This window comes from Budorcas taxicolor, chromosome 4, assembly GCF_023091745.1.
Source record: "Budorcas taxicolor isolate Tak-1 chromosome 4, Takin1.1, whole genome shotgun sequence".
NCBI lineage: Eukaryota > Metazoa > Chordata > Mammalia > Artiodactyla > Bovidae > Budorcas > Budorcas taxicolor.
In genome coordinates this window covers 104,979,441-104,999,238 of record NC_068913.1, presented here as the reverse complement: position 1 = coordinate 104,999,238, position 19,798 = coordinate 104,979,441, and the positions used below count along the sequence as shown (strand labels likewise).

The 19,798-nt window shown below is 44.9% G+C and overlaps 1 protein-coding gene across 1 annotated transcript in view; it reads right to left on the bottom strand.

The window, feature by feature from the left end:
* Positions 1-19,798, bottom strand: part of TBXAS1 (thromboxane A synthase 1) — a 168,496-nt gene that overhangs the window by 90,833 nt on the left and 57,865 nt on the right. The window contains exon 4 of the mRNA XM_052638917.1: positions 2,466-2,562. Within this exon, the coding sequence (XP_052494877.1) occupies positions 2,466-2,562 (97 nt within the window). The remainder of the gene's footprint in view (positions 1-2,465; positions 2,563-19,798) is intronic.

Here is a 19,798-nt window from a genome sequence, read left to right as displayed (position 1 = left end):
AATGCATCAAACTAATATGTGGAGGTCTTTTCTGTATCACGAGGGACCATTTGGTAGAGGCTTGCATGGAGTAAGCATTTAGTGTTTACTGAATGAATGTGTAATAAAGCTGAATCGCTGAACACTCAAGTAAACATGGCTTATTCCAGGGGAGGCGGCATGGTGTCAGGAAGAAGAAATCACATCTCGCTAATCTCCTTGAGTTCTTTGAGCAGATACCTAAGCATATAATAGGGAACCGCAGAGCCCAATTTAATCTGACTGTCAAAACCTGTGAGAAAATCCCACTCTAAAGATGGTCTTCTAAAAATTGAGTCACTAAGGATTGTTTTTATCATGAATATGGGGTTGGCTTAAAGACCATAAGCTAAACTGAAAATAAATAGATATGTTCCCAGATGGAAAACTATAAACATTGGGGTTTCCTAGAGATCTAATCCTTGATGGATCTGCTTACAGGTTTGTGAATGACTTACAAGAGGAAGAGTGTATATTGAATCTCCAAGTACCACCTCAATCACCTGGGGAGAATGTTAAGTTGATGGAGAGTCAGTTCAGTTTGAACAAGGGTATATTGGATACTGAGGAGTCATTATGTGGTTGGGCCCTGGGGTATATAATGGAAGGATAAGCTTAAAGTTAATTGAGTTAGGGTGAAAGTCATGCATTCATTTACAGTAAATAGTCGAAGGCACAATGGGAGTGACTGTGAAAATGATGGGAGTGACATAGTCCAGGAGTGCCCAGCCTCTGAGATCTAATGCCTGATGATCTGAGGTGGAGCTGATGTAATAATAATAGAAATAAAGTGCACAATAAATCTGATGTGCTTGGATCATTCTGAAACTATTCCCCACACCAAGCCTGTTGAAAAAATTATCCTCCATGAAACCAGTCCCCAGTGCCAAAAAGGTTGGGTACCACTGATGCAGATATCAATGCTGTTAGAGTTAAGAGAGGGGGAATAGTAAATGAGAGTTGAAGTAGGGAAGGTTCTACGGGGGAGAAGGAATCTGAGGAGAGCCTGGAAGAATACCAAGGGTTTGGACAGGTATGGGAAAGGTGGGGGACTCTCTTGTTAATAGCAATTGGACATGATGCTCTGGGACAGGAAGGTGAAAGCGTTTGGGGCAAGTAACCAATTACTCCGTGAAACCTTGACAATCCAGAAACATCGCCTAGGCAGCTGTTACAATGATGGCAGTAGACACAGCCCTGGACTTGAGTTGGGAGATGGCACATGGATTCTATTGTTCTTCCTCCTACAACCTGAGTCTTATTTCTTTGTCAGTAAAACACAGATGATAACTGTACCAGTCTCATAAGTTTCTGTGCAATTTAATGCAAAGAAACACTCTGGACAGCTCAACCAGTACAGAACGCAGGCAGGCACTGCCAATTTCTTTAAGAAGACAGTCTCAGCCACCTCACCTCTAATAAGCCTTTCCCTTTCCCCATTCTGGGTGGAGCAGTGTTTTCCATGCTCATCATTCTGTATTATACTGGTTTCCTTCCTCTCTGCCTCTGTCATTAGACTATGAGCTCCTCGAGGACAATACTGAGTTTTCTATCTCTTTCTAATTGGTACCTAGACAGTGCCTGGTATATATCACAAGTGTGCAAAGGTTGGTCAAATAACCAACAAAAGAGTGAATACATTGCTTACTATTCCTATAATAATGGAAGATGAGTTTAATTTGACAACAACAACAACAACAACAAAAACAATTGGCACATAGAGATTCTCTGAATTCTCACAAGCAACTGTTTATTCATTCACTTTAGACTGTTTTCCAAAAATCAGCATGAAGGCTGTTAACCATCTCTATTAGGATTCTTATCTCCTCATTTTTTGAAACTATGGGCAGCCCTGACCTGTGCCGTTTTCTGTCATCTCTTCCATTCTTTGGGCTTTCTCATTAAAGACAAAGAGTAAGATATGTACTTTGCAAAAAAAAAAAAAGATGGAATATATACCTCCTTTAGTGGGTTAGAGACTTGTTACTTGGGGATGAATTTCCCTCCTCATGTTACTTGTCTTCCTTTTCCAGTCTTAAGACGTTGATACTCTCCGGGAAAGATGTAAGCACGGGAGTCTTGAGATGTTACTTTCCCTCTGATATTTATTAACCTTCCTTGGTCTTCCTCAGACGCTTGACCTATGCTCTCTGGATTCCTCTAGCTTTGAACACAGCTTTAAAAACCCTCCCGATTTCAGCATTTTTATCAGCTACCACTTCTCTTGAGCTTTCGCTTTCTTGAAGCGTTTTTTTAAATGTAAACGCTATTCTTTTGTAACAGTCCATCCCTTTTGAAAACTCGAATTCACTGGGGAGTTCCGTTTTGAGTTGAACTGATCAAAACCCTGTAAGAGGCCCAGTCACGTCCCTGTTAGATGTGATGTGTGGTCTTTGCATCTTAGAAGGATTCCCCCTCCATCCATATGCAGAAAGAAAACTACATACCATTCTGTTGGTAAAGTTACTGAACTTCTCAACCAACACCTGCTCAATCATGTCTGGCTCAGAGATAACAATAAACATCCGACGACCAAGATAGTACCTGGGAGGAATAAGAGAATTAGTTTAAAATGTTTAACTTAAAATTACTTTAAAATGATAAATGTCATATTTATCTGCTCTCTTCTGCTTTTCATAAAGAGTTCACAGTGGCTTAGAATCAGGGATAAAGGATAAATAGGGAGTAAAGGTGTGGAGAAGATGAGGAAATTCATGTGCTAAGTGTGAGGAACAGCAGAGCTCTGATGACCTAACACCAAACTTCATTCCACAAACATTTATGGAATCCCACCTGGTACCAGTCCCTGGAGACTCTGGGATGAATAAGAGACAGTCTTTAGCCCCAGGAAACTCACCCCCTTGATAGGAAAGACAGATCTGTATGTTTAAACACAATAATAAAGAATTTATAGGATCTAGTAGGAAGACCAAGAAGGAAAATGGTACAGGTCAGTGTTGTCCCTATTTTCCAAAATTGGGGAGACAAGCAATCTAGCAAGAGAAGATCAGTGACTTGTATATACTGATACTTGGGCAAAAGCCTAAAGTGTATTAACAAAACTTTATGAGAATTCAGGGACGATTAAACCTGCTGGGGAAAGACTGAACGCCTGAGTGCTAACCTACATGTGAAGGCACTTAAGAGATACTATGACACTAACGAAGAAACAGAGAGACTTCCCTAGTGGTCCAGTGGTTAAGACTTAGCCTTCCAATGCAGGGGATACGGGTTCAATCCCTTGTTGGGGAGGCTAAGATCACACAAGCCTTGGGGCCAAAAACCCGAAACGTCAAACAGAAGCAACATTGTAACAAATTCAATAAAGATTTTGAAAATGATCCACATCAAAAAGATCTTAAAAAAAAAAAAAGAAATGGAGGAAAGTCTCAGCCAATCAGCAGTGGTGGTGAACGCCAACAGGAAGCTGTTTAAGGACATACTGTTTTTTATTTATTAAATAAATCTTGCTATTTATTGAAGTTCAGGGGGGCATAAAAGCATCCAAGACCCAGTCATAGCCTTCAAGGGTCTCAGAGCCTGGTGGCAGTGGCAATTAAGTAATCACCATCCACTGTGACATCTGGCAAGCATGGGTGACATTGGGCACACCCCACTGAAAGCCTGGAGAAGAGAGAATGAAGCCTTCCTAGAGGTGGTACTTCCTGAAGTGAGTTTCAAAGGATGGGCAAGAGTTGGTCCAGACAGGTGGGTGGCAAACAGGAGTGAAGGTGTGGCAAGCAGAGGAATCAGTTAGACAATGGCCCAGGGACAAGCGTGCCTGGAGGAGCTATGAGCGCTTGACTAGCAACTGTATAAAGCCAACCAGAGTGATGAAAAGTAGCCCCAGTGCATAATGCCATGTTTTCAGTGTATGGGATTATTTTTCAGGATGTTATTTGATCACTGGCACATCCAGTTCAGAGCAGTAAAGAGCAGAGCAGTTCAAGTCACATGGCATGAAAGCAGCAAAGTTTGCTCTGATTTCTTAGTTACTTAGAACTTTTCATAAGCAAAAAGTGTCTTTAATGTTTTAACTCTTCCCCTTCTTACTAACTAGGGAAAAAATAATATTTGTCTGGCACAAGTCAGGCACTCAGAAATATTCATCTGAGTGATCATATTTCCCAAACTGTTAGAGAAATCTTTGGGACACAGGAATTCAACAGATGTGGTAGAAGAAAAAATATTCACTAGTTTTTTATTATTATTATTATTAATTTTAGCCAAGAAGACCAGAAATAACCCAATAAAACCACGAACCAATGCTTTTATAAACTTTATGAGGCATGTCATAGAATTTTTTTTGAGAAACTGGTAAAAACTGTGGACATTTCCCTAAGACATTTCCCATTCACAGCATTTTAAAATGAAATTTGAGGGATTCTTTGACGCCTGAAATGAAAACAGCCAATCTAGGAAGGTTACATATTATGTGATTTCATTTGTATGTTTTGAAACAGCAGTGAGATTAGTTGTTTCTAAAGGAAAAGAGATGAGTAGATTCTAAACTCTAGGGATGCACGGGGTATGATGGGGTGATATGACTGTAGAAGGTAGTGCAAGAGAGCCTTGTGGTGACCAGTTTTGTATCTTAATGTACAGTTGTGGTTACACAAACCTACACATCTGATAAAACTTCAGAGGATTCTACACACACACACACACACACACACACAAAGGCTTGAACGTCTGATAAAATTTGAATAAGTATTATGGATCATGCTGTGTGTGCTCAATTGCTTCAGTCGTGTCCAGCTCTTTGTGATCCTATGGACTGTAGCCTGCCAGGCTCCCTCGGCCTTGGGATTCTCCAGGCAAGGATACCGGAGTGGTTACCATGCCCTCCTCCAGGGAATCTTCCCGACCCAGGGATTGAACCTGTGTCTCCTGCATTGCAGGCTGATTCTTTACCCACTGAGCCACCTGGGAAGCCCATTATGGAGTGTATCAATGTTAATTTCCTGGTTTTGATAATGTACTGTAGTTATGCAAGAGGTAACCATTGGCAGAAACAGGGTCAAGGGTATACAGGATCTTTTTGTACATTTCTTTTAGCAACTTCCTGTAAATCTATAATTATCTCAAAAAATTCAAATGTTTAAAAGTCACTTGGGCTCTTAAACTATAGCCACAGCTCTGCTCCTCCCCAGAGCAGATCTAGTAGGCTGGGGGGTGCCCAGAAATCTGTATCTGAACAGGCTCTCCAGATTCTGACTACTCCCACAATTCAAGAAATGCTGTTCTGGGGCAATGGTTTCAGCCTCAAGGACTGGTCAGAAGCACTGGCTAAGCATTCAAAAAGTAGTGATGCCTGACCTCTTGACCAGCATCTCTGGGATGGGACCCAGTCCCTTCTAACTTTAATAAGCTCTCTAGTAACCAGTACTGACAATTGACTGACAGGAACCAGATTGGGGGACCCACAAACCCCGTGTTAAAAACACTACTTTAGATTTAACTAAAGCTCACGCTGTGATTCTCATTTCCCTAAACTCTTAGTTCTAAAAGGAAAGCATTTACATTGAGATGCACACCTATTTTGGTAACGATTCATTTGTATTGATTTAGTTATTACCACAATAATTTTACATCAGTCAGTTTAGTTGCTCAGTTGTGTCTGACTCTTTGCGACCCTATGGACTGCAGCATGCCAGGCTTCCCTGTCCATCACCAACTCCCGGAGCCTACTCAAACTCATGTCCATTTAATCTGGATTTTCAAAGAAAAAAAACCCCAAAATAATACTTCTACATTAAAATGAAAGTTGTCCTTCCAAGTGGGCACCTTGGGAGCCTTTGAGCTTTTTTCTAGTAATGTTGCTAATACTAAAACAATTTTGTCACCATTTCTTTAGAATTGCTTCAGAGCTGGTTTATGAGCCTCATGAGAAAACTGGCCCCATTTTACACGTAAATGGTGTAATCTTATGGATTTATATTTATACTAACACTCATCTGTAGCTTGAGGAGCTCCTGGAAAGATCTTGATCAGAGAAACATTTAAGTGAAGTTTGTTTTTCCTTCTGGATGTCTGGATGGCTGCCCTTTTTCTGTCTGCCCAGCCCTCCTTGAGGAAGCACCCTCCCCCATTCTACCAGTTCTGGAGGAGCTGTCGATGACAGAGCCTGCCCTTCTGGGTCATGCGGGTGGACTCACCATCAGGCATGGCTGATTACAGTATCTCATCTCCTTGACAACAGTGACTGGTCCACAGGGTGGGTGCATGACTGAGTCAGGACCAGTCAGAATCCTTCATTGGGTGTATGTGTAAGTATACTTGGAGGCTGCTTGAGGAAACCTCTGTTTTTCTCCTGAAGGTGCTTAACTAGGAATATATGAACCCAGAATAGTCCGTGGCCATCTTTGTACCACATGCTGGCACAAACTCCAGGTCAAGCTATGCTTCCTGCAGTGTTCCTTGCATCTTTCAAGCTTAAATTAGCTTGCACTTTTAAGTGTGTTTGAGCTGGGTTTCTATCGTTTGTAATCCAGAAGTCCTAAATATTGTGAGGTATTCCTTTTCCTTTTCAACCTTGTGACTACCTAATGCCATTCTGCCTCTCAAAACATACTTCCCCAAGAGGCTCTGATCTCAGAGGCTTCCCCGGTGGTCCAGCAGTTAAGAATCTGCCTTCCAATGCAGGGGACATGCATTTGATCCTCGGTAAGGAAATTAAGATCTCACATCCTTTGGGGCAAGTAAGCCCATGAACTGCAACTACTGAGCCCCGATGCTCTGTCCTGCATGCTTCAATGAAGCATGTCATGACTAAGACCCAACAAAGACAAATAAATAAATAAATACTTAAAAAAAAGAGAGAGTCTGATCTCAGTTTTGTACGCTGGTATGAATGTATGGCCACATGTTACTGCCTCCTGAGGTGGTGTGAAAGTGTTAGAGGCTGTCGTATCTGACTCTCTGTGATCTCTTGGACTGTAGCCCACCAGGCTCCTCTGTCCATGAGATTCTCTAGGCAAGAATACTGGAGTGGGTAGCCAGTCCCTTCTCCAGGGATCTTCCCAATCTAGGGATGGAACCTGGGTGTCCTGCATTGCAGGCAGATTCTTTACCATCTGAGCCGCCAAGAAGCCCTGAGGGGGTGGAATACTGCAAAGCCACGTGCCCTAGGGCCAGGAGTCAGGATCCAGGATTACCCAGCTCTGCAGCTTACTCATACAAGCCTTAGAGGTAGACTCTGGAAATTCTGCATTTCAGCTTCCTTGCCCCTGAAACATGGGAGTAAAACCACGCAATCTCAGCAGTTTGCTCTGCTTTAAATCCTGTAGTTCTTATGAGTTAAAAAGGAAGTTAAATAATGGTCTTTGAATTTTAAGTCTACTTTCTATAGGGCGTAGAGATCAAACCAGTCAGTCCTAAAGGAAATCAACCCTGAATATTCATTGGAAGGACTGATGCTGAAACTGAAGCTCCAATCCTTTGGCCACCTGAAGAGCCAACTCATTGGAAAAGATCCTGATGTTGGGAAGGATGGAAAGCAGGAGGAGAAGGGGATGACAGAGGATGAGATGGTTGGATGGCATCACTGATTCAATGGAAATTAGTTTGAGCAAACTCCAGCAGATGGTGAAAGACAGGGAAGCCTGACATGCTAAAGTTCATGAGGCTGCAAAGGGTCAGACATGACTTAGCGACCGAACAACTATAGGGCTTGAAAACACATCCTGTTAACAGTGCAAGTATTTGTCAGTGAAGTATTTGAATGACTTGAAGACCCTTCTCAGAATCTTTGATAAGCACAATTGTTAGTGTATATTGACCAGCCATGTTCTGAGTGCACTGCCTGTAGGATTTCATGTAATCTTCATAGGAAATGGATGGGGTAGTTACTATACCCACTTGTCAGAATAGAAAACTGACAATAGATGTTAAGTTAAGAGATGTTAGAGATGTTAAGTAATTGCCCAAGATAGGGATTTGATCCCAATCTGATGGCTGCCAGAGCCTGGGCCTGTGGCCATGACCTTGCCATCGTCTATACCAGCGACACTTCTTCCCCAGGCCGAGCAGGTGTGTGAACAGCCAGGCTTCTAGTTGTGCAGACTGTGTCTTTTAAAGGTGGAAAGTCAGAGCAGCTTCTTGTTTAATGGCCCAGAAACAACCCTCCACCCTAGCCCAATTACGAAGGTAACTTCTCGCTCCCTTCTAATTGAAATGTTTGGATCATCATTTTGAGGGGCAAAAAATTCTTAGCCAGTTACTCATTTATACTTATTTAGGCACATAAGAATGTTCTTACTCAACTCTGAAGCACCTGGTGGAAAAGAAAATTTAGGCAAATCAGTGAAGTATTGTGCAGGCAAAAATAATGCTTGTTTAAGTAGTTGTTTTCTTATTTTTCAAAAAAAACTGACCAGTCGGCTCAACCAAAATAGTTCACAATTGCCTTCTGGGAATCGAGGCCTGGTGGACTGCTGCTCTGAGCCTGTGGGCTGCCTGGCTCTGTTCCAGAAGGCCTGCCCCCGTCCAGGGTGGCTGAGCTGTAAAGGGTGGTTGCTCGGGAGGTACCTACAAGCATCAGTATGAAAAGATGTCTAAGTCAACAGCTGAATGGAAAAGCACATTGGGAAGTAGCACATACAGTTGTGGAAATAAATAATAGTCCATTTGATAGCTCGTTCAACAAGCATGTATTGAGCACAAACTGTCAGGCACTAGGCTCACGTATGTTAACAGTATCCCTGGAAAAACTCTGGAGGAAGATATATTAGCTAACGGTGCATATTATGGGGACTTTTACTTTTCATGTTCTGTATCTTTATTTTATTTATTTATTTATTTTTCCTTCTGTATCTTTAATAGGGGCTTCTCAGGTGGTGCCGTGACAAAGAATCTGCCTGCCAGTGCAGGAAACACAGGATCAGTCCCTGAGTCAGGAAGATCCCCTGGAGGAGGGCACGGCAACCCACCCCAGTTTCCTCAGCTGGAGGATCCCATGGACAGAGGAGCCTGGTGGGCTACAGTCCGTGGGGTCACAAAAAGAGTCTGACATGACAGCGACTGAATTACAAACAAATCTCTTTAATGTTCGACTAGTTTACAGTGAGTGCTTTTGTAATAAGAAAAAAAAAAAAGAGGTTTGTCTTGTCAAGAGCTGAGGTGGGTGCTGGCAGTGGTGCAGCTGTCAGAACTCAGGTTCAAGGCCGTGTCCTTGTGATTTAACAGCCGTGTCACCTTGAGCAAACCACAACCTTCCTGAGCTAATTTCCTGGATAAAGAGGCTGTTATGAGGGTCAGAAGAGAAACAAGAGAAGGCTTTGTCTGTAGTAAGGTTTTAGGCAAATGCTGGCCATGATAACCTCCCAATCAGGTGTGAAGGCCCCTGCTCATGGGGGTTGGGTGACTGCTGGTGTCACTTTGTAGGGAGTGAAGAAGCTGGGTGAGAAACGTCCCTGGAAGGTCAGGTGACATGCCACTCCCTTCTCTCGCTTTAGCACAAAGAACCCGAATGCACTTCCGGAGACTTCAGGCTTCCAGGTAGAGACTGAAGAACTGATGGGGGCCTCTTTTGTCGGTGTTCAGTTGCTCAGTCATGTCCACCTCTCTACGACCCCATGGACTGCAGCCTGCCAGGCTTCCCTGTCCCTCACCATCTCCCTGAGTTTGCTTAAACTCATGTTCCCTTGAATCAGTGATGCCATCCAACCTTCTCATCCTCTGTCGTCCCCTCTCCTCAGGCCCTTAATCTTTCCCAGCATCAGGGTCTTTTCCAAAGATGCAGGCCTCTAGCATCTGACGACTGCTCAACAGCAAGCATCAGATGACTCCTTGCCTCGGTGCCAGGGCCACATCCCAGGAGGTTGAGGAGGCTAATAGGGTAACTGTCGTCCTGGCCTTCAGTCTGACCTCTGACCTGGACTGTGGATGAGAAGGTGATGGGCAGCTCAGTGGGGAAGAGTGGGCGTTGAGTGCTGGAGATCCCACGTGAGTGATCAGTCTCTAAAATGTTCTGAGGGAGCTAAGTAGGCATCCAAGGCTGGGAGTGGGCCCCAGGTGGGCTGGGCGGCCCACAGTCCTGCAGAGAAACCATGGCCTCGCAGTCCTGCGGCTCCTTCCTAGCTTGGCTCAGTGGAGCATCCTGCCCTTTCTCATTAGCAACCTGAATCTGTCATTAGAACAAGGCAGGCTTGAGTTAGCAGAGAGGTGGAGCTCACTCAAGTTGCTGGGGATGCTTTTCTTGAGAAGCCAGTGACAGACATAGGTCCCTGGAGTTGGGAGCTGCTTTCTTCTGGCTAATTCCTACCACTGAGATCAGGATATGGTTACCTGCCCAGGGAAGCTTCAGGGTGGTGGTGCCCAGGGGCGAACCCTGACCTCACAGAGCTCCTCAGAGCCACAAGGACTGAGTCAGCCTTTTCCCTCTCTGCGATACTTGGAGCCGGATCCGCTCTCCTCTCCTGCCCTCAGATGCTGGTGGACTCTCTGGTTCTTCACTTCCCAGCTGGACATTGGACCTTGCGCTCAGATGTATGCCTCCACCCCTCTGACTTGTCTTCCTGACCAGCTGCTTATCTGCACATGGGCCCTGATTCTGTTTATCCACCAGGGCTTTATAAAATGCAAGTCTGGGGACTTGCCTGGTGTTCCAGGGGTTAAGACTGCATTTCCACTGCAGGGAACTTGGGTTCGATCCCCGGTCAGAGAACTTAAAATCCTGTGTGCCTCTCATTGCGGTAAAAAAAAAAAAAAAAAAAAGCCAATCTGATTGTAGCTCCTTCGGTGGTTTGTTTCCACGAAAGACTGGGAGTCCTGAGCACACTGTGCAAACAGCCCGACCCCTGCCTTGCTTCTGGCCTCATCCCTCCCTATTGCCCACCACTCGAGAGCCAGCACCAATGATCAACCTTTCTTCCTGACACTCTCCATCACCTCTCACATCCACGGGGGCCTTTGCACATGCTGGTCCTCTGCCTCCCGGGATCAGTCTTCCTTCCTTCTATCTTGCCAGGTTAACTTCTAGCAGTACTCCATTAACTGTAGCTCTTTTCTTGGCTACATTTTTACTTAGTTGTGAGTGGTTTAAATGCAAGGATCTGGTCTTTTTCTAATATTGATGTCTAACATTTGTATCACAGGGTTGGATGTATTACAGGACTTTTGTAATGTTAGAGGAGCAGGCTGTATCTAGGCCCAAACTCTTAAGCCCCTGAGCCCAGGCCCATCTCTCTCATTAGGACACTGAAGTAGCTCCCTATACAGATTGCTGCTCCCAGACCAACAGCCCCATCAAGGCCAAGTCTACCTTTGTGAAACAGAAACTGACCGTGCTATCCGACTACCAGCAAACCTCTTATGACTTTCCAATGTTTGAAGCAAAAAAGTCCAAGTTTCTTAACTGCAATGAGGAGCCCTGTAAGAACGCTCTCCTTGTCCCACTCCTCTTCCACCAAGGAGAGTGAAAAAGCTGGCTTCAAACTCAACATTCAAGAAATGAAGAGCATGGCATCCAGTCCCTTCACTTCTTGGCAAACAGAAGGGGAAAAATTGAAACCAGTGACAGATTTTATTTTCTTGGGCTCCAAAATCACTGCGGATTGTGACTGAAGCCATGAAATTAATAGATGCTTGCTACTTGGGAGGAAAGCTATGACAAACCTAGACAGTGTAGTAAAAAGCAGAGACATCACTTTGCTGACAAAGGTCCGTCTAGTCAAAGCTATGGTTTTTCCAGTAGTCACGTGTGAATGTAAGAGTTGGACCATAAAGAAAGCTGAGCACCAAAGAACTGATGTTTTCAAACTGTGGTGCTAGAGAAGACTCTTGAGAGTCCCTTGGACAGCAAAGAGATCAAACCAGTCAATCCTAAAGGAAATCAACCCTGAATGTTCATTGGAAGGACTCGTGCTGAAGCTGAAGCTCCGATACTTTGGCCACTTGATGCAAAGAGCTGACATTGGAAAAGACGGTGATGCTGGGAAAGATAGAGGGCAGAAGGAGAAGGGGACGACGGAGGACGAGATGGTTGGATGGCATTATCGACTCAACGGACATGAGTTTGAGCAAGCTCCAGGAGATAGTGAAGGACAGGGAAGCCTGGCGTGCTGAGGTCCATGGGGTCACAAAGAGTCAGAGACGATGGAGCAACTGAACAGCAACAACAACACATGTTCTAACAACTGAGTCAACATTTGAAAAAGAATGCACTTATTGCACTTAGTTCTCATCATGACCCACAGATGTCGCTGTGTTCGCCATGAATACTGAAGATATCCCAGGAAGCCCCTGTGAATTGTCTATGGCACCTTTGGGTGCCTCAGCACACAGTTTGGGAACTGTAACCGTACATTGCTGCTATGAAACTGCTATTTGCGGTTCCCTTCGTTTGCACTGCTTCTCTATGTTTCCGTCCCTTTGCACATGATTGTCGCTCTAAAGCCCTGGTCTGCATCTTGTCTGAAAAACCTTTCTGACAGTCAGGTCACCTGCCGCTTCTTCTGTGGAGTCTTCTCGGACCCTTCATTTCCCATAGTTTCCGTGGCATTTGTCCATTCATCTATTGGTTTGCATCTCATTGTTTTATTTCTTGGGCTTCCTGGACAGTCTCCTCACTACTCTGTGAGTTCTTTGAGGACAAAGCCCTGTCTTGTTTGTCTTTCATCCCCGAGAAGCTGGCAGAGCACCTCGCACCAACAGGTAACTGGGAAGACGATTCTGTGGCTGCTTTTCTAGTTCTAAGAAATCACTTATCCTCCCGGGTTCTCAGTCCCTGCTACTGGCAGATTGAAGCCAGATTTGAACCTTGTTTCTCTTTACTGGCCTTTATCTTGCATTCTTAAAGTCACTGGTCCCCATCCCTCTGAAATGTGTGGCTAACTCTTTGTCTTTCTCTTCTACCACGTGGCAGGGGCATCACCTTTGTGTCCACCCTACTGGCTTCTTTACCTGAGCACTAATCTTTGTGGTCATCCCAGGTTTGGCTGTGTGTGGAATCACTATGGTGACCCAGGCTCCTGTTGCAAGCCAATGGCTCTGCCAGAGATCTCATTTGAATCAGGGATTTCCTGAGGTGTTGGCACCGAGATCTTGCTCCAGCAGAGAGTGCGGTCGGCAGAGAGCCTTCCACGTCCCTTCAGGGTCACCTGACAGTAACTGGCCGCCCCTTCTGTGTGTCCTTCTCTAGCCATCAGCTACCCTTCCTCCCACCATCCCACCCTAAGGTGCTTCTCTGACTGTTCTCACTGGGCAGACCGTTGTTCTCTTCTCCTCCTCATCTCCCCATTATTCCAGACTGGGCTTGACTACTGCCTCCTCCTGGAAGCCTTCTCTGCTTTCACTGGCCCGTGATTCTACCCAATTCCTGGCTTCAGGTTGTCTGTTCAGTGTGGCGTATTCAGCCTCTCATTACCCAGAATTCTTGTGCGACTTGGCCCAGGTCTGTGTTTCTCTTCTAGGTGCCAGATTTTCTTCAGGAAAAGAGATACGAGTGACATTTTTAGGAGAAGAGTGGAGCGGTTTCTCCCACCATCAGCCCAGGGATAGACACTCCAAGGAAACCAAATTATCCGCTGAGTGGACGATGTCTGGGGCGGGGCCGAGAGGGAGCTAGTTCTTCAGATGTGGGGGTACCATCTTGTCGGTCTTTGTACCATCCGAAGATGTAGACACAGACGGAAGTGAGTGTGGGAAAGCTCAGAAAGAGGGGAGGAATGAAGAGCCCTCCCTGAACGAGCAAGGGCCTGATGGTAGAGAGGGCATTGCGTTTGCAATTAGGACTGGGTGACATGGGGCCACTTCCTTGAGTCTTGGTGGTCGTAGTCTATTCACCGGGCAGAGATGTCGGGTGGAAAAGCAGGTCTCATTACTCTTCTTTAGGGACCTTCTACTGCTGTGAACATGCTTGCTTGGCCCCTGTGTGGCTTTCTAAGTAGTAAGAATAGGGGCTTAATAAGGAATCGGATCTGAGTTCACATAAGTGGGCCTGGAAGACAAAGGGCCCTTCTAGTTCCTGGTGAATTGTGGCTGCGTCAAGCTCTAGTCCAGCTTTCTCCCAAACAGAGCTGTGGCTAAAGGAGGGAATTGGGCCGCAATGGGGGAAAATTATCTGAAGCAAACCTATAACGATAAACCTCTCTACTCTATTGGATACACCCGCCCATTTAATTTATTCAGTTAATAAAACTTATTCCCCAGAGGGGGACAGGCAGAGGTAAGCTACAAACCAATCTGCCTGTGTGAGCATGAATATATATGTATATCTCATAACAATAAAAAAAGAGTAATTAAGAGATGTATTGAAGTGTACAGAAATCCTGAAGGACACTGAAGTTTCCAATTCGAGTTACTGTCCTTGGTGGAAATTTCATTCAGTAGGGAACAGATAAATAAAAAGGAAGAAAAAACAAATTCAGAACAGATGTTAGGCAAGCAATTTTTTTCACAGTAAGAATCATAAACATGAAGAAGAGCCTATAAGGCAAAGTTGTTGATGCAAACAGCGTCAAGCTACTAAATAAATAGTTAGATGGCACCGCAGGGACAAAGAAACATTAAAATAGTCATTTGGCTGTCCCAGAATATTTGCGCCCACACGGTTATGCCCAAGTGTGTAGATTTGCAGGCCTCAGAAGGAAGTGTGTGTGTGTGTGTGTGTGTGTGTGAGAGAGAGAGAGGGCATATGCCTACTATTACATAGAATATGTTCAGGACATATATTTGTGTGAGAGTATGTAGCAAAATCTCCTCTCCCTCAATGATGTGTGAACCCAGAATATGAATTGAGGGGCTTGGCAAGAGCTAGAATGAGTCCTGAAAAGATGGTGTGGCCTGGAACTCCGTGCCGCCCGAGGAATGCGCTGTCTTGGGCTAGCTATTATTAGAAAGCCCAGATGTGGAACTGTCAAGAAAGGAGGATTTAATGGCCAAAGAATTTTAGACACAGCTGGGGAAAAATAAGAGGTGGGGCAGTGAGGGGATGGAAATTAAAGCACAGATCATAGTATTTCAGGAACAGAAGGAAGCTTGACGATGATCATTCTAGCCAAACACCCCCATTTCATAGCTAGCAAAACAGAGGTCGCAAGAGGTGAGATGATTGGGTGGGCAGCAATTGAAGACAGGCCATCGCCCTGGAGCAGCCCCTGTGCAGCAGGAGGCGTAAGAGGCCAGAGAATATCCACATGCAGAACTGGGGAAATTCATCTCAGAGTTAGCTGGGGATGGGCTCCTGCAGTGGGTACTCCTCTGGGGTGGCAGGTGGCTGCAAGAGGACCTTTGAAAGCCCACCCTGAGGGGCTGAGGCATCATGGTCAGGATCCCTACTCCCTGCGGGGATGGGGGCCTGCTGGTGGAGACCACTGACAGTTCCTCTGGTTTCACATCAGCCTGGGAGGGGGGCAGGCGCTTGGGTATCTGTTAAAAGTGAGGATGATGGTGAAGTCACTCATTCTAGTCCCACAGCTGGGAAGAGCTGAGCTCAGACCAGACCCAGCTCTGCCTCCCAATCCAGTGCTCTTTCTGTCACCTTAGGCAGACTCCTAAGAGTAGGGCTAGAGAAAACGTTTCCCTGGGGAGGGAAACCAATGATCTGAGAGCAGAGCCTAGCCAAGTGGAGTGCATTATAAGTCTGCCTTTCACCTTATCCTGTGGATCCCAAGATGGTCTGATGTGGGATTAAATCAATTCTATATTTTATGGGCTAATTCCTGGATGGATGGCTCATAAGTCACAGATGGGGAAAGATTACAGATGCTGCCACCCAAACCCTTGATTTTAGGATGAAGGACTTCCCCCAAGTCCTTTCATTATGTTCCGGGGAAATAATACTAATTACCAAAATCACCAAAACCTAAGACCTTCCCGTTTGAGGTTTTCTTGGGGACAAATTTGTCCTTAAAGGCACATATTCAATGGAGATTACTTTGGTTATGCAGCAAATAGTTCCTGAGCACTTTTTATGCAGCCTAGGCCCTGGGAGTATCCGAGCAAACAAGAGACAGAGTTCCTGTCCTCTTGGACTTTATACTCTAACAGGACAATTCGGTTCAGTTGAGTCGCTCAGTCGTGTCCAACTCTTTGTGACCCCATGATCGCAGCACGCCAGGCCTCTCTGTTTATCACCAACTCCCAGAGTTCACCCAGACTCACGTCCATCGAGTCAGTGGTTCCATCTAGCCATCTCATCCTCGGTCGTCCCCTTCTCCTCCTGCCCCCAATCCCTCCCAGCATCAGAGTCTTTTCCAATGAGTCAATTCTTTGCATGAGGTGGCCAAAGTACTGGAGTTTCAGCTTTAGCATCATTTCTTCCAAAAAAATCCCAGGGCTGATTTCCTTCAGAATGGACTGGTTGGATCTCCTTGCAGTTCAAGGGACTCTCAAGAGTCTTCTCCAACACCACAGTTCAAAAGCATCAATTCTTCGGCGCTCAGCCTTCTTCACAGTCCAACTCTCACATCCATACATGACCATAGGAAAAACCATAGCCTTGACTAGACCGACCTTAGTCGGCAAAGTAATGCCTCTGCTTTTGAATATGCTATCTAGGTTGGTCATAACTTTTCTTCCAAGGAGTAAGTGTCTTTTAATTTCATGGCTGCAGTCACCATCTGCAGTGATTCTGGAGCCCAAAAAAATAAAGTCTGACCCTGTTTCCACTGTTTCCCCATCTATTTCCCATGAAGTGATGGGACCGGATGCCATTATCTTCGTTTTCTGAATGTTGAGCTTCAAGCCAACTTTTTCACTCTCCTCTTTCACTTTCATCAAGAGGCTTTTTAGTTCCTCTTCACTTTCTGCCATAAGGGTGGTGTCATCTGCATATCTGAGGTTATTGATATTTCTCCCGGCAATCTTGATTCCAGCTTGTGTTTCTTCCAGTCCAGCGTTCCTCATGATGTACCCTGCATATAAGTTAAACAAGCAGGGTGAAAATATACAGCCTTGTCGTACTCCTTTTCCTATTTGGAACCAGTCTGTTGTTCCATGTCCAGTTCTAACTGTTGCTTCTTGACCTGCATACAGATTTCTCAAGAGGCAGGTCAGGTGGTCTGGTATTCCCATATCCTTCAGAATTTTCCACAGTTTATTGTGATCCACACAGTCAAAGGCTTTGGCATAGTCAATAAAGCAGTTATAGATGTTTTTCTAGAACTCTCTTGCTTTTTCCATGATCCAGCGGATATTGGCAATTTGATCTCTGGTTCCTCTGCCTTTTCTAAAACCAGCTTGAACATCAGGAAGTTCACGGTTCAAGTATTGCTGAAGCCTGGCTTGGAGAATTTTGAGCATTACTTTACTAGCATGTGAGATGAGTGCAATTGTGTGGTAGTTTGAGCATTCTTTGGCATTGCCTTTCTTTGGAATTGGAATGAAAACTGACCTTTTCCAGTCCTGTGGGCACTGCTGAGTTTTCCAAATTTGCTGGCATATTGAGTGCAGCTCTTTCACAGCATCATCTTTCAGGATTTGAAATAGCTCAACTGGAATTCCATCACCTCCACTAGCTTTGTTCGTAGTGATGCTTTCTAAGGCCTGCTTGACTTCACATTCCAGGATGTCTGGCTCTAGATGAGTGATCACACCATCCTGATTATCCAGGTCGTGAAGATCTTTTTTGTACAGTTCTTCTGTGTATTCTTGCCACCTCTTCTTAATATCTTCTGCTTCTGTTAGGTCCAGACCATTTCTGTCCTTTATTGGGCCCATCTTTGCATGAAATGTTCCCTTGGTATCTCCAATTTTCTTGAAGAGATCCCTAGTCTTTCCCATTCTGTTGTTTTCCTCTATTTCTTTGCATTGATCGTTGAAGAAGGCTTTCTTATCTCTTCTTGCTATTCTCTGGAACTCTTTCAGATGCTTATATCTTTCCTTTTCTCCTTTGCTTTTCGCCTGTCTTCTTTTCACAGCTATTTGTAAGGCCTCCCCAGACAGCCATTTTGCTTTTTTGCATTTCTTTTCCATGGGGATGGTCTTGATCCCTGTCTCCTGTACAATGTCATGAACCTCAGTCCATAGTTCATCAGGCACTCTATCTATCAGATCTAGGCCCTTAAATCTATTTCTCACTTCCACTGTATAATCATAAGGGATTTGATTTAGGTCATACCTGAATGGTCTAGCGGTTTTCCCTACTTTCTTCAATTTGAGTCTGAATTTGGTAATAAGGAGTTCATGATCTGAGCCACAGTCAGCTCCTGGTCTTGTTTTTGTTGCCAGTATAGAGATTCTCCATCTTTGGCTGCAAAGAATATAATCAATCTGATTTCGGTGTTGACCATCTGGTGATGTCCGTGTGTAGAGTCTTCTCTTGTGTTGTTGGAAGAGGGTGTTTGCTATGACCAGTGCATTTTCTTGGCAAAACTCTATTAGTCTTTGCCCTGCTTCATTCCACATTCCAAGGCCAAATTTGCCTGTTACTCCAGGTGTTTCTTGACTTCCTACTTTTGCATTTCAGTCCCCTATAATGAAAAGGACATCTTTTTTGGGTGTCAGTTCTAAAAGGTCTTGTAGGTCTTTATAAAACCACTCAACTTCAGCTTCTTCAGCGTTACTGGTTGGGGGCATAGACTTGGATTACTGTGATATTGAATGGTTTGCCTTGGAGACGAACAGAGATCATTCTGTTGTTTTTGAGATTGCATCCAAGTACTGCATTTCAGACTCTTTTGTTGACCATGATGGTTACTCCATTTCTTCTGAGGGATTCCTGTCTGCAGTAGTAGATATAATGGTCATCTGAGTTAAATTCACCCATTCCAGTCCATTTTAGTTCGCTGATTCCTAGAATGTCGACGTTCACCCTTGCCATCTCTTGTCTGACCACTTCCAATTTGCCTTGATTCATGGACCTGACATTCCAGGTTCCTATGCAATATTGCTCTTTACAGCATTGGACCTTGCTTCTATCACCAGTCACATCCACAGCTGGGTATTGTTTTTGCTTTGGCTCCATCCCTTCATTCTTTCTGGAGATATTTCTCTGCTGATCTCCAGTAGCATATTGGGCACCTACTGACCTGGGGAGTTCCTCTTTCAGTATCCTATCATTTTGCCTTTTCATACTGTTCATGGGGTTCTCAAGGTAAGAATACTGAAGTGGTTTGCCATTCCCTTCTCCAGTGGACCACATTCTGTCAGACCTCTCCACCATGACCGCCCGTCTTAGTTTGCCCCGCGGGCATGGCTAACAGGACAGCAGGACAGTAAACAATGACACGCCCCGCTGTTAGGGCCGTCAGCCTAAGGCAGGAGTGCATGGAGTGTCCAAGGAGCAACCAAGGGGACAGGGGAACGGAAAAGGCTTTGGATTAACAAGGGCTTCCCAGGTGCTCAATGGTAAAGAATTCGCCTGCCATGCAGGGGACAGAGGCTCGATCCCTGGGTCAGGAAGATCCCCTGGAAGAAGAAACGGCAACCCACTCCACTATTCTTGCCTGGAGACTTCCATGGACAGAGGAGCCTGGGGCCCATAGCGTTGCAAAGAGTCGGACACAGCTGAGCACGCATGTACATAACAAGGAGAACCTGCCCTCCCCTGTGCTTACCTCTTACTAACCACATGTCATTCTTGTCTTAAAGTCACTGATGTTTCCAAATATTGGACTGGCCAAAAAGTCCATCAAGTCCAAAACAGACTTTTTGGTCACCCCAATAAACTGAAGCTAATGCAATTAGGCCAGGTAAACTTGAAGTGTTCTTGGGATAGTCACATGAGATACTGTATTGAAAGGCCAAGACCCAGACAGAGGACTGGAAAATTGTTACGGATTAATAACATTTTACTACATGTGGCCCCAGGGAACAAAGATCTCTCTTTCTTATGGTC